Source organism: Pimephales promelas, chromosome 3 (genome assembly GCF_988280905.1).
Source record: "Pimephales promelas chromosome 3, fPimPro1.hap1.1, whole genome shotgun sequence".
In the NCBI taxonomy this organism is placed as follows: Eukaryota; Metazoa; Chordata; class Actinopteri; order Cypriniformes; family Leuciscidae; genus Pimephales; species Pimephales promelas.
Window position 1 is genome coordinate 31,035,582 of NC_142771.1, and position 12,889 is coordinate 31,048,470.

General features: G+C 39.9%; 2 protein-coding genes across 2 annotated transcripts; both read right to left on the reverse strand.

Annotated features, from left to right (window-relative positions):
* Positions 1-268: 268 nt before the first annotated feature.
* LOC148982043 (uncharacterized) lies at positions 269-5,375 on the reverse strand. The gene is made up of 3 exons (XM_089128740.1): positions 5,221-5,375; positions 4,456-5,024; positions 269-1,001 (listed from the first exon to the last, which is right to left on the reverse strand). The coding sequence occupies exons 1-3, from the start codon at positions 5,276-5,278 to the stop codon at positions 417-419; spliced, it is 1,212 nt and encodes a 403-aa protein (XP_088984866.1). The 5' UTR covers positions 5,279-5,375; the 3' UTR covers positions 269-416.
* A 2,946-nt stretch (positions 5,376-8,321) lies between these two features.
* Positions 8,322-10,063, reverse strand: LOC120489037 (uncharacterized). Its single transcript, XM_089128739.1, has 2 exons — positions 9,905-10,063; positions 8,322-9,739 (listed from the first exon to the last, which is right to left on the reverse strand). The coding sequence occupies exons 1-2, from the start codon at positions 9,960-9,962 to the stop codon at positions 8,469-8,471; spliced, it is 1,329 nt and encodes a 442-aa protein (XP_088984865.1). The 5' UTR covers positions 9,963-10,063; the 3' UTR covers positions 8,322-8,468.
* Between the last annotated feature and the right edge of the window lie 2,826 nt (positions 10,064-12,889).

Here is a 12,889-nt window from a genome sequence, read left to right on the forward strand (position 1 = left end):
GCAACAAACTACCACACACACAATTATAGCAACCTTTTAACCATGTTGTTAGAATGATGGTACAATGTTCTTTTTGCTACAGTAGGAAGGAAACCCATTATTTTCTCAAAAAATAAATATCACTTTTGACTCAAAATACTAATCCATATGACAAAAGGACATCTTGAATGTGCAAAAAAGGTCAATAATTTGACAAGAAAGTTACAGCCTTCTGCATGGCAGAACTATGGACAGCGAAACAACGAATCAGTGAAAACAAAACCACAGATTGTATGAATCATCATTTAATGTGTTTTTTTTTGTGATTGACAGTTAGTCTCAAATCTCTTGTTAAAATTTGCTAAACTCCTTATTGCAATTCTCCTTAGACTAGAGAATGATTAGATCAGTGGATGTGTGGCCCAAAACTAGACCACTCAGTCAGAACCAGACCCCTCAGGATCATCCAGGCTGAAGGTGGCGTTCACAGAACCAAAAACCTGAGAATCCTCCTGGCTGAAGGTGGTGTTCACAGGACCAGAACCCTGAGCGTCATCCTGGCTGAAGGTGGTGTTTACAGGACCAGAACCCTGAGCATCATCCAGGCTGCAAGTGGCATTCACAGGACCAGAACACTGAGCATCATCCTGGCTGAAGGTGGCGTTCACAGAACCAGAACCCTGAACATCATCCTGGCTGAAAGTGGTGTTGACAGAACCAGAACCCTCAGCATCATCCTCGCTGCAAGTGGCGTTCACAGAAACAGAACACTGAGCATCATCCTGGCTGAAGGTGGCATTAACAGAACCAGAACCCTGAGCATCATCCTGGCTGAAGGTAGAGTTCACAGGACCAGAACCCTGAGCATCATCCAGGCTGAAGGTAGAGTTCACAGGACCAGAACCCTGAGCATCATCCAGGCTGAAGGTAGAGTTCACAGGACCAGAACCCTGAGCATCATCCAGGCTTAAGGTGGTGTCATCATAACCGGACCCCTCAGCATCTTCCTGGCTAAAACTATCCTGGACAGAGTTAGCACCAACTTGATCATCTGCAGAAAGGGAGAGAAAGAAATTTTTTGCAGATGTAGAGCATGTTACATTAAGAAAGAAACACACACACACACACACACACACACACACACACACACACACACACACACACACACACACAAAGAAAAATCCATCTTCAACTGAAGAGCCAAAAGCTAAGAAACACATAGATATATTAACAAAATACAGACAAGTAAATTTACTAAAAGCAAAAAACAAAAAAATCTAAACTCACCATGCCATACCAATTGAAGGTAGAGAACCACCAAAACAGTAATTTTAATCAAACCCATTCTATATCAGCAACTGAGACACCAAGAAAATCAATGTAAGAATACAAGATAGAGTTTCAAAACAACCAGGCCTTTTATAGCCAAACAGAAATCTGTACCACCTGGATGACTCGTTAACACATTATTGGGATCTGGTAATGAATTAGATCAATGCCTAATTAATCAATCAGCATAAAAGTTGATAACTTATAGCCCGTGTAACTAAATTTTTAATGTCTAAAAATGTCTTGTGATTGACCTCCACTGAATGAAGGCCCAACACACACTCTTACACACAGTCTTAGGCCTGGGTTCACAGACAGGCCTTAGATTAAGCCTTTGTCCAATTATTTAACCACCTTTTATAAACACACCTTGAAAAAACATTACTGTTGCTTTCAGTTAAAACTTAAACATACATTTTATATTTTAGTCTAGGCTCAAGCTTTTTCTGTGAAACTGGACCACTGAGCACCAAATAAAGAGGACAAAAAAAGCAAAGTTGTCTCATTGTTAAAAAAATAAATAAAAAGTTAATCTGAACGAAAACCAATTATATAACACAAACTTGATCTATTAAAGATGTTTGTGGCTTTTAGTTCATGCTGATTAGCTCTGCCTCTGAACCAGTTTATTGTTATGCCTCTGCAATAAACTGGCCATCCATACAGGGTGTTTTACTAGATGTTGATGATTAGTTTTGAGGTCAACTGTATGCCTCCAAAAACTGACAAACTGTTTATATTTCACCACCCCAACTTCTTGTGATGAAAACTGGAATTAAAATTGTTCTGAACAAGAACTCCATGTGGTCTTTATCCAAAACATTAATAAATGTATCCTTGTTATAAAATTAAAGTGTCGATTCCTCGTATTAATTTTTTTAAGATTAAATTAATAAGAGCAACCATTTTAAGAGCAACATGCAGATTTAATTTATTTCTGAATTAATACTTTAAATTGTCTGCAGAGGTCTTTTAAAAACACATATGTAGAAATCACTAATATCTCATTTGATGTAGAGATTTTGATGAAAACGCGCTAGGCTCTGGAATACGACCTTTCCCGCAAGCAAAGCATCATATGACGTAGGCCGAGGCAAATAAAAGAGCTCGTGGTCCGCTTTCTCACTGTTGGGTGTTGATGTAGTTAGAGCAGTGAGAGACAGAAAGTTTTAGATTGAGTTTTAGAGAAGCCATAAGCCTGTCAGGACATCGTGTCCATCATTTTCCTTCAAAGAAAAACAAGGCTTTTCGGTATTGGGTGCGTTTTGTGCAGTTGAAGAGAGCAGACTTCACTGCCACGTCTTTTACCACACACTCGGTCGTTTGTGGCGCACATATCACTCGCTTTAAATGGTATCACTAACTGCAGTTGAAAAGCAAACCGAGCTAAAGCGAGCCAAGCCGTGTCAAGCCGATACCATGCAGTGGAAAAGCGAAGCGAGCCAGACTATACCAAGCGAGCTGAACCGGACCGACCAAGCCATGCCATGCAGTGGAAAAGCGCCATTAGACTGTTGTTATTGTAGCTTAGGTATTGTCATTGTTCATTTGTTGTGTTAGCCACGGTGCTAATTTACTTTAACTCACCAAGTAACTTGCCCTATTCGCCACTGGTTTTCTTGACACCACAACTGTAACGTTACTTCTCTCCTCTGCCCATTGTTCCTCCCCCGATCTCCCCCTGACTTCTATCTCGCCTAGAAGGCTCATAATTATATGCCTGTGGGCCATCATAGGCATGTGCGTCAACATCGGAGAACTTGGTTTCTTCATTCGCATTCATTGTGACTGTGCTTAAACTTGAACAGACTCCCTCGCCGATCTTCACTTCCGGTTAGTGCTTCATAGACGCGGAAGATATTTTATCACAATTTTCTTAAAATGTCGTTAATGGCTAAATATATTACTCCAGTTCAAAAAATCTAGTTATTTTATCATCAACATGTATGTTATACAGGGGTGTCCAACCTGCATCATAAGATGTAACTTAGTATCACACACAAGATTGACATTTTCAAGTGATTGTAAATGAATTGATTTTAAACAACAGTCCAACAAAGAAGGCAAACAAGTTTACATTCAACATAGATACATGCATACACGCGGATAGCTCAAAATGCATAGAGATAATACGCCACTTGATTAGAAACTTTTGGCGTGTATGTTTACGCAAAAGTCATGATGTCATGTTACTTTTAGCACTATCACTGTTTTCGAGTCCAACTTTTCGAGAAACAAATTAATCATAGGACTCCAGACTTTTGAAAGCCTTTAATCTTTCATGAGTGAAGGGTTACCAATCCCCAGCAGATTGGTAAAACACGGGCGAGTCAGAGCAACATTTTTTTACATCCCAAATCACAGATGGGCTTTGAATAACTTCGATTTTGTCACTAATACAAATTTTGAACTTCTCTCCAAACCTCCTCCGATCTTCAGATGTTAAACTGCTTATATATTGTGGATTTTGCCTACTAACTCTCTTGAAAGTGCTTGTCGCTTCTTTACAGCCAGCCATTCTGTTTGTTTGTTGCCACACAACCACTCGCGCATGCGTACAAAGATGTCAACAAAGATCCTTCTATAAGATCAATCAGCATTAAAGCTGATGTTATAGCCTGCTTTTTTTCTTATCAGTGCAAGAGAGACTCAAAATACTGTTGATTTCAATGTTACCATTATACATCATTCAATCCAGTTAAGTGTCAACACTGCTTGCAGTGCAACAACCTTACCACACAACATAGTCAGAGCAACCTTTTGACCATGTTAGAATGGTAGTACAACATTCTTTTTGCTAGGAAGAAAAGCCATCATCCCCCCAAAAATAAAAAGCTTTGAATCAAAATACATATCCGCATAATAAAATGACATCTTGAATGGGCCAAAAAGATCAATAACTAATTGACAAGAAACAAAGTTACTGCCTTTTGCATGGCAGAACTATTGACAGCAAAACAAAAAATCAAAACTACGAATCAGTGAAAACAAAACAAACTGTATGAATCATTTTTTTTATTTATTTATTTCTTTTTTTTTGATTGACAGTCTCAAATCTTCTGTTAATATTGGCTAAACTCCTTATTGCAATTCTCCCTAGACTTGAGAGAATGATTATATCTACCAAACTAGACCACTCAGTCACACCCAGTTAGAACCAGACCCCTCAGGATCATCCAGGCTGAAGGTGGCGTTCACAGGACCAGAACCATAAGCCTCAATCTGGCTGAAGGTGGTGTTCACAGGACCAGAACCATAAGCATCATCCTGGCTGAAAGTGGTGTTTACAGAACCAGAACCCTGAGCATCATCCTGGCTGAAGGTGGTGTTCACAGGACCAGAACCCAGAGCATCATCCTGGCTGAAAGTGGTGTTTACAGAACCAGAACCCTCAGCATCATCCTCGCTGCAAGTGGCGTTCACAGAACCAGAACACTGAGCATCATCCTGGCTGAAGGTGGCGTTCACAGAACCAGAACCCTCAGCATCATCCTGGCTGAAGGTGGCGTTCACAGAACCAGAACACTGAGCATCATCCTGGCTGCAAGTGGCATTCACAGGACCAGAACACTGAGCATCATCCAGGCTGAAGGTAGAGTTCACAGGACCAGAACCCTGAGCATCATCCAGGCTTAAGGTGGTGTCATCATAACCGGACCCCTCAGCATCTTCCTGGCTAAAACTATCCTGGACAGAGTTAGCACCAACTTGATCATCTGCAGAAAGGGAGAGAAAGAAATTTTTTGCAGATGTAGAGCATGTTACATTAAGAAACACACACACACACACACACACACAAAGAAAAATCCATCTTCAACTGAAGAGCCAAAAGCTAAGAAACACATAGATATATTAACAAAATAGAGACAAGTAAATTTACTAAAAGCAAAAAACAAAGAAATCTAAACTCACCATGCCATACCAATTGAAGGTAGAGAACCACCAAAACAGTAATTTTAATCAAACCCATTCTATATCAGCAACTGAGACACCAAGAAAATCAATGTAAGAATACAAGATAGAGTTTCAAAACAACCAGGCCTTTTATTGCCAAACAGAAATCTGTACCACCTGGATGACTCGTTAACACATTATTGGGATCTGGTAATGAATTAGATCAATGCCTAATTAATCAATCAGCATAAAAGTTGATAACTTATAGCCCATGTAACTAAATTTTTAATGTCTAAAAATGTCTTGTGATTGACCTCCACTGAATGAAGGCCCAACACACACTCTTACACACAGTCTTAGGCCTGGGTTCACAGACAGGCCTTAGATTAAGCCTTTGTCCAATTATTTAACCACCTTTTATAAACACACCTTGAAAAAACATTACTGGAGTGTATCTTGAGACAAAAAATGGCACTTACATATTTTAATGTTTGTCAGGGCAAGTTGCTTTCAGTTAAAACTTAAACATACATTTTATATTTTAGTCTAGGCTCAAGCTTTTTCTGTGAAACTGGACCACTGAGCACCAAATAAAGAGGACAAAAAAAAAGCAAAGTTGTCTCATTGTTAAAAAAATAAATAAAAAGTTAATCTGACCAAAACCAATTATATAACACAAACTTGATCTATTAAAGATGTTTGTGGCTTTTAGTTCATGCTGATTAGCTCTGCCTCTGAACCAGTTTATTGTTATGCCTCTGCAATAAACTGGCCATCCATACAGGGTGTTTTACTAGATGTTGATGATTAGTTTTGAGGTCAACTGTATGCCTCCAAAAACTGACAAACTGTTTATATTTCACCACCCCAACTTCTTGTGATGAAAACTGGAATTAAAATTGTTCTGAACAAGAACTCCATGTGGTCTTTATCCAAAACATTAATAAATGTATCCTTGTTATAAAATTAAAGTGTCGATTCCTCGTATTAATTTTTTTTAAGATTAAATTAATAAGAGCAACCATTTTAAGAGCAACATGCAGGTTGAATTTATTTCTGAATTAATACTTTAAATTGTCTGCAGAGGTCTTTTAAAAACACATATGTAGAAATGACTAATATCTCATTTGATGTAGAGATTTTGATGAAAACGCGCTAGGCTCTGGAATACGACCTTTCCCGCAAGCAAAGCATCATATGACGTAGGCCGAGGCAAATAAAAGAGCTCGTGGTCCGCTTTCTCACTGTTGGGTGTTGATGTAGTTAGAGCAGTGAGAGACAGAAAGTTTTAGATTGAGTTTTAGAGAAGCCATAATTCCAGCCTGTCAGGACATCGTGTCCATCATTTTCCTTCAAGGAAAAACAAGGCTTTTCGGTATTGGGTGCGTTTTGTGCAAGTGAAGAGAGCAGACTTCACTGCCACGTCTGTTACCACACACTCGGTCGTTTGTGGCGCACATATCACTCGCTTTAAATGGTATCACTAACTGCAGTTGAAAAGCAAACCGAGCTAAAGCGAGCCAAGCCGTGTCAAGCCGATACCACGCAGTGGAAAAGCGAAGCGAGCCAAACTATACCGAGCGAGCTGAACCGGACCGACCAAGCCATGCCATGCAGTGGAAAAGCGCCATTAGACTGTTGTTATTGTAGCTTAGGTATTGTCATTGTTCATTTGTTGTGTTAGCCACGGTGCTAATTTACATTAACTCACCAAGTAACTTGCCCTATTCGCCACTGGTTTTCTTGACACCACAACTGTAACGTTACTTCTCTCCTCTGCCCATTGTTCCTCCCCCGATCTCCCCCTGACTTCTATCTCGCCTAGAAGGCTCATAATTATATGCCTGTGGGCCATCATAGGCATGTGCGTCAACATCGGAGAACTTGGTTTCTTCATTCGCATTCATTGTGACTGTGCTTAAACTTGAACAGACTCCCTCGCCGATCTTCACTTCCGGTTAGTGCTTCATAGACGCGGAAGATATTTTATCACAATTTTTCTTAAAATGTCGTTAATGGCTAAATATATTACTCCAGTTCAGAAAATCTAGTTATTTTATCATCAACATGTATGTTATACAGGGGTGTCCAACCTGCATCATAAGATGTAACTTAGTATCACACACAAGATTGACATTTTCAAGTGATTGTAAATGAATTGATTTTAAACAACAGTCCAACAAAGAAGGCAAACAAGTTTACATTTAACATAGATACATGCATACACGCGGATAGCTCAAAATGCATAGAGATAATACGCCACTTGATTAGAAACTTTTGGCGTGTATGTTTACGCAAAAGTCATGATGTCATGTTACTTTTAGCACTATCACTGTTTTCGAGTCCAACTTTTCGAGAAACAAATTAATCATAGGACTCCAGACTTTTGAAAGCCTTTAATCTTTCATGAGTGAAGGGTTACCAATCCCCAGCAGATTGGTAAAACACGGGCGAGTCGGAGCAACATTTTTTTACATCCCAAATCACAGATGGGCTTTGAATAACTTCAATTTTGTCACTAATATAAATTTTGAACTTCTCTCCAAACCTCCTCCAATCTTCAGATGTTAAAGTGCTTATATATTGTGGATTTTGCCTACTAACTCTCTTGAAAGTGCTTGTCGCTTCTTTACAGCCAGCCATTCTGTTTGTTTGTTGCCACACAACCACTCGCGCATGCGTACAAAGATGTCAACAAAGATCCTTCTATAAGATCAATCAGCATTAAAGCTGATGTTATAGCCTGCTTTTTTTTCTTATCAGTGCAAGAGAGACTCAAAATACTGTTGATTTCAATGTTACCATTATACATCATTCAATCCAGTTAAGTGTCAACACTGCTTGCAGTGCAACAACCTTACCACACAACATAGTCAGAGCAACCTTTTGACCATGTTAGAATGATGGTCCAACATGCTTTTTGCTAGGAAGGAAACCCATTATTTAAAAAAAAAATAAATAAATTGCTTTGACTCAAAATACTCATCTACATAATAAAAGAAAAGGATGTCTTGAATGTGCCAAAAAGATCAATATCTAATTTGACAACAAAGTTACTGCCTTTTGCATGGCAGAACTATTGACATCAAAACAAAGAATCAGTGAAGACAAAACCAGACTGAATGAATCATCATTTAATGTTTTTTTTTGATTGACAGTGATCACAAATCTCCAGTTAATATTGGCTAAACTCCTTATTGCAAGTCTCCCTTGATTGAAAAAATTATTACATCAGTGGATGTGTGGCCCAAAACTAGACCACTCAGTCACACCCAGTCAGAACCAGACCCCTCAGGATCATCCAGGCTGAAGGTGGCGTTCACAGAACCATAAGCATCAACCAGGCTGATGGTGGTGTTTAGATGACCAGAACTCTGAGCATCATCCTGGCTGAAGGTGGTGTTCACAGAACCAGAACCCTCAGCATCATCCTCGCTGCAAGTGGCATTCACAGGCCCAGAACACTGAGCATCATCCTGGCTGAAGGTGGCGTTCACAGAACCAGAACCCTGATCGTCCTCGCTGCAAGTGGCATTCACAGGACCAGAACACTGAGCATCATCCTGGCTGAAGGTGGCGTTCACAGAACCCTGATCATCATCCTCGTTGCAAGTGGCGTTCACAGGACTAGAACACTGAGCATCATCCTGGCTGAAGGTGGCGTTCACAGAACCAGAACCCTCAGCATCATCCTCGCTGCAAGTGGCGTTCACAGGACCAGAACACTGAGCATCATCCTGGCTGAAGGTGGCGTTCACAGAACCCTGATCATCATCCTCGTTGCAAGTGGCGTTCACAGGACCAGAACACTGAGCATCATCCTGGCTGAAGGTGGCGTTCACAGAACCAGAACCCTGATCATCATCCTCGCTGCAAGTGGCGTTCACAGGACCAGAACACTGAGCATCATCCTGGCTGAAGGTGGCATTCACAGAACCAGAACCCTGATCATCATCCTCGCTGCAAGTGGCGTTCACAGGACCAGAACACGGAGCATCATCCTGGCTGAAGGTGGCATTCACAGAACCAGAACCCTGATCATCATCCTCGCTGCAAGTGGCATTCACAGAACCAGAACCCTGATCATCCTCACTGCAAGTGGCGTTCACAGGACCAGAACACTGAGCATCATCCTGGCTGAAGGTGGCGTTCACAGAACCCTGATCATCATCCTCGTTGCAAGTGGCGTTCACAGGACTAGAACACTGAGCATCATCCTGGCTGAAGGTGGCGTTCACAGAACCAGAACCCTCAGCATCATCCTCGCTGCAAGTGGCGTTCACAGGACCAGAACACGGAGCATCATCCTGGCTGAAGGTGGCATTCACAGAACCAGAACCCTGATCATCATCCTCGCTGCAAGTGGCATTCACAGAACCAGAACCCTGATCATCCTCACTGCAAGTGGCGTTCACAGGACCAGAACACTGAGCATCATCCTGGCTGAAGGTGGCGTTCACAGAACCAGAACCCTGATCATCATCCTGGCCATCCTGCAGTTGGACAGAGTTAGGACTGGAGGCACCAACTTGATCATCTGCAGAAAGGGAGAGAAAGAAAGTTGTGGATGTAGAGCATGTTAGATTAAGGAACACACAAGAAAAGAGAAATCCATCTTCAACTGCAGAGCCAAAAGCTGAAAAACACATAGACATTTCAACAAAATGACAAGTAAATTTACTATAAGCAAAAGTAAACTCACCATGCCATACCAATTGAAGGTAAAGAACCACCAAAACAGTAATTTTAATCAAACCCATTCTATATCAGAAACTGAGACACTAAGAAAATCAATGTAAGAAGACACGATAAAGTTTCAAAACAACCAGGCCTTTTAAAGAAATCCAAACAGAAATCTGTACCACCTGGATGACTCATTAACACATAATTGGAATCTGGTAATGAATAAGATCAATGATTAATTAATCAATCAGCATAACAGTTGACGTTATAGCCCAGGGCTGCGTTCAACCCAGACAGAACGTTGCACAACGTTTTTTTTGAACACCCCGTTCTGATGACGCAAGAGTTGCAACTATGGAGCCCGATAAGGCCATTCTCTATGTTCTTTGAGAAGAATTTTCGGAGCCTGATGAAGTCGGTATAAATATTTGTTTAATATTACAAAATATACCTGATGTTACAGTAACTGCACTTGCCGCCCAGAACACAAGAGAACATCCCAATCAATTGAAGGGATTTGTGGAAACTGAAAGCACACATTACCTAATTCAGACTAAAACACATTCTGTTTAGCCCCACACACTAACTTTATTTGTATTTCATAATGTTTTAATAACATAATTTCTTTCTCATTTTTAGGAAAAGCACTTATTTTTTATTTCTATACCAAATGTCATACACTTGCAATGAAGCTAAAAATATAATAAACTACATCATGTTGATATCCTATGTTTTTACAATAAACGACAAATATATCTTCTAATATCGTCAGTTGTTGCATATAGCGATCTGCATTGAACACATTTGTAAATTATTTTCCTTAACCTATTGTGCGAGTTCACTTTAAAACAGCGTGCTTTATGTTGCTGCTGATTGGATTGCAGTTCTGACACACCCACCAAACGAGAGAAAACAGATCTCAAAAATTGTTATGGCTCTGCAGGCCATCCGTACAGGGTGTTTTACTAGATATTGATGATTAGCTTTGAAGTCAACTATGCCTCCAAAAACTGACAGACTGTTTATATTTCACCACCCCAACTTCTTGTGAGAAAATCTGAATTAAAATTGTGCTGATCAAGAACTCCGTGTGGTCTTTATCCAAAACAACAGAAGAACAAATAAGAAAAGGCATGAAAGACCTTCCTAAAGACAGTCCGATTACAACATGCTTGAATTTAAAATGTCTGGAGGTCTGGCACTAACAAGCATCCAAGCAGCTGTCACTGTCTTTCTGTGCAGTTATCACAGCGTTTCACTGATCTAGGTCAAGGCTGCTGGCAGTACTACAGGAGAAATTGAGCCAAAATTTTCATTTAAACAGAAAGATTCTGATGATGAGGCCTAGTTTGTTTCATGTGCCAGACGTTTTCTAATTTTGTCAATTTGTGAAATAACAGTGCGTCTGTGCTAATGAAAAGCAAGGCATCAAAGATGCTGTATGTGTGAACCGCTTGGCATCACAATGTACACATTAAACCTCTTTTGTATTGAGATTAGTTTATCATTAACTTCTGTTCATTTTAATTAGATTCTTCCATTCCTTTACATTTCACTTTTTTTGCAGTTTCAATTAACTTTTGCAGTTTTCTTTTCAACTGTTAGCTTTTCATTTTAATTCTGATTTATTTATTTTTATTTTTTTTGCTTATAGGCCAACTCGGATGTGTGATTTCCTCCATCAAAAGAGCTCTGTGAGGATATACTGTAAAAATAAATGATTTAAAAATACAGTATGTTTGGAAGAGTGCAGCAGTAATCTGACATCAGCATAAATTACGTACAGAAGCTGCCCAAGGTCAGTCACACAAATCTGTGTTTTAACATTAAAAAATAATAAAAAAAATGTCTTCTTAGTCCCCATCACCCATTCGGTACTCTAGTATGCACGTTCATCTCAGTGTTCAAGCGTCCTGTCAAGACTTCTGGAGTGTGGGCCACGTTTCCCCTGCCAAACGCCTGGGCTTGCCCTGGGCTCTTTCTCTTCCACTTTCCCTCAGTTCTTCTATTCCTTCAGAAAGCTCCAGTCTGTCTAGATTAAAGACGGTGTGAAATTGATGCTTGGATGCTTTCAAAGGGCTTCTGCTTTATCTCATTTTCCGTAAAGCCTCAAACCTCATTTTGCACCCTTATCACTACTTCCCTGAGTAATCTTTAATGGTACTACCATATTTATTTATTTTTTGTCCTAAAATAAAATATCCAGCATATCGGTAGGTGTTGAGATTATCATCTCTTACAGACGTTCTGAATACAGCTGCATACTAACTGTTTTTGATATGTAGTATATTGTTTTCTGAAGTGGTTATTTTTTTCATTTGAAATTTGAATCATTTGAAATGATTTTTATTTTGCATGTGTAACCGGAATGGGGAGACTGTGCCTTTAATTTGACAGGTGAGGTGATAGGGCAGATGAAGTTTAAAGTCTCGCTACTATTGATAAAGCAGCATTTGTTTTTGTTTTTCCTCTGACGAACTAGTGTGTTTGTTTTCCTACACTGCTGGATTTGGCGATTTAAAGTGAGTAGACACATACTTTTACTTATATGAGTCGTAATTGTCAGGAGATATGCAAGTACATATTCACAATATTTGATATTAGGAATATTCCATTGCCGATGGCCTTTTATAAGCTGTGTATGTGTGTGTGACTCTGTGTTTGGATTCGATGACTTTAAGGGTTAGTTCACCCAAAAATTGTTGCTGCATACCCCTCTGAAACTGGGTAGTTTCACCCCTACCTACAGCAGACCGGAGATCTCTCCATTTGTTGAAAGCTTCCCGATGTTGACTCTCGTCTCATTCCGAGGCCTGGCACTAGACACAAGTTTTATTTTCTTTGTCTTACGTGGAGTTTGCGTTGGGGTTTGGAATGAACTACAAGCTGGTCTCTTTGAATCCATCTTCTACTTTTGTGGAAAGTTGACTAAAGTTGTGTCGATCGAGTTGCCTTCGCTGTGGATGTGGGCTTTGTGTGGATGTGGCCTATACTGTATCATGGG

Excerpts from the sequence above, each read along its gene's own strand:
- LOC148982043 (XM_089128740.1), bottom strand. The coding sequence starts at position 5,278 with ATGGGTTTGATTAAAATTACTGTTTTGGTGGTTCTCTACCTTCAATTG. Across the intron at positions 5,025-5,220 it reads CCTTCAATTGGTATGGCATG|ATGATCAAGTTGGTGCTAAC; the intron begins GTGAGTTTAGAT and ends CCCTTTCTGCAG. Across the intron at positions 1,002-4,455 it reads AGGGGTCTGGTTCTAACTGG|GATAGTTTTAGCCAGGAAGA; the intron begins GTGTGACTGAGT and ends AACTCTGTCCAG.
- LOC120489037 (XM_089128739.1), bottom strand. The coding sequence starts at position 9,962 with ATGGGTTTGATTAAAATTACTGTTTTGGTGGTTCTTTACCTTCAATTG. Across the intron at positions 9,740-9,904 it reads CCTTCAATTGGTATGGCATG|ATGATCAAGTTGGTGCCTCC; the intron begins GTGAGTTTACTT and ends CCCTTTCTGCAG.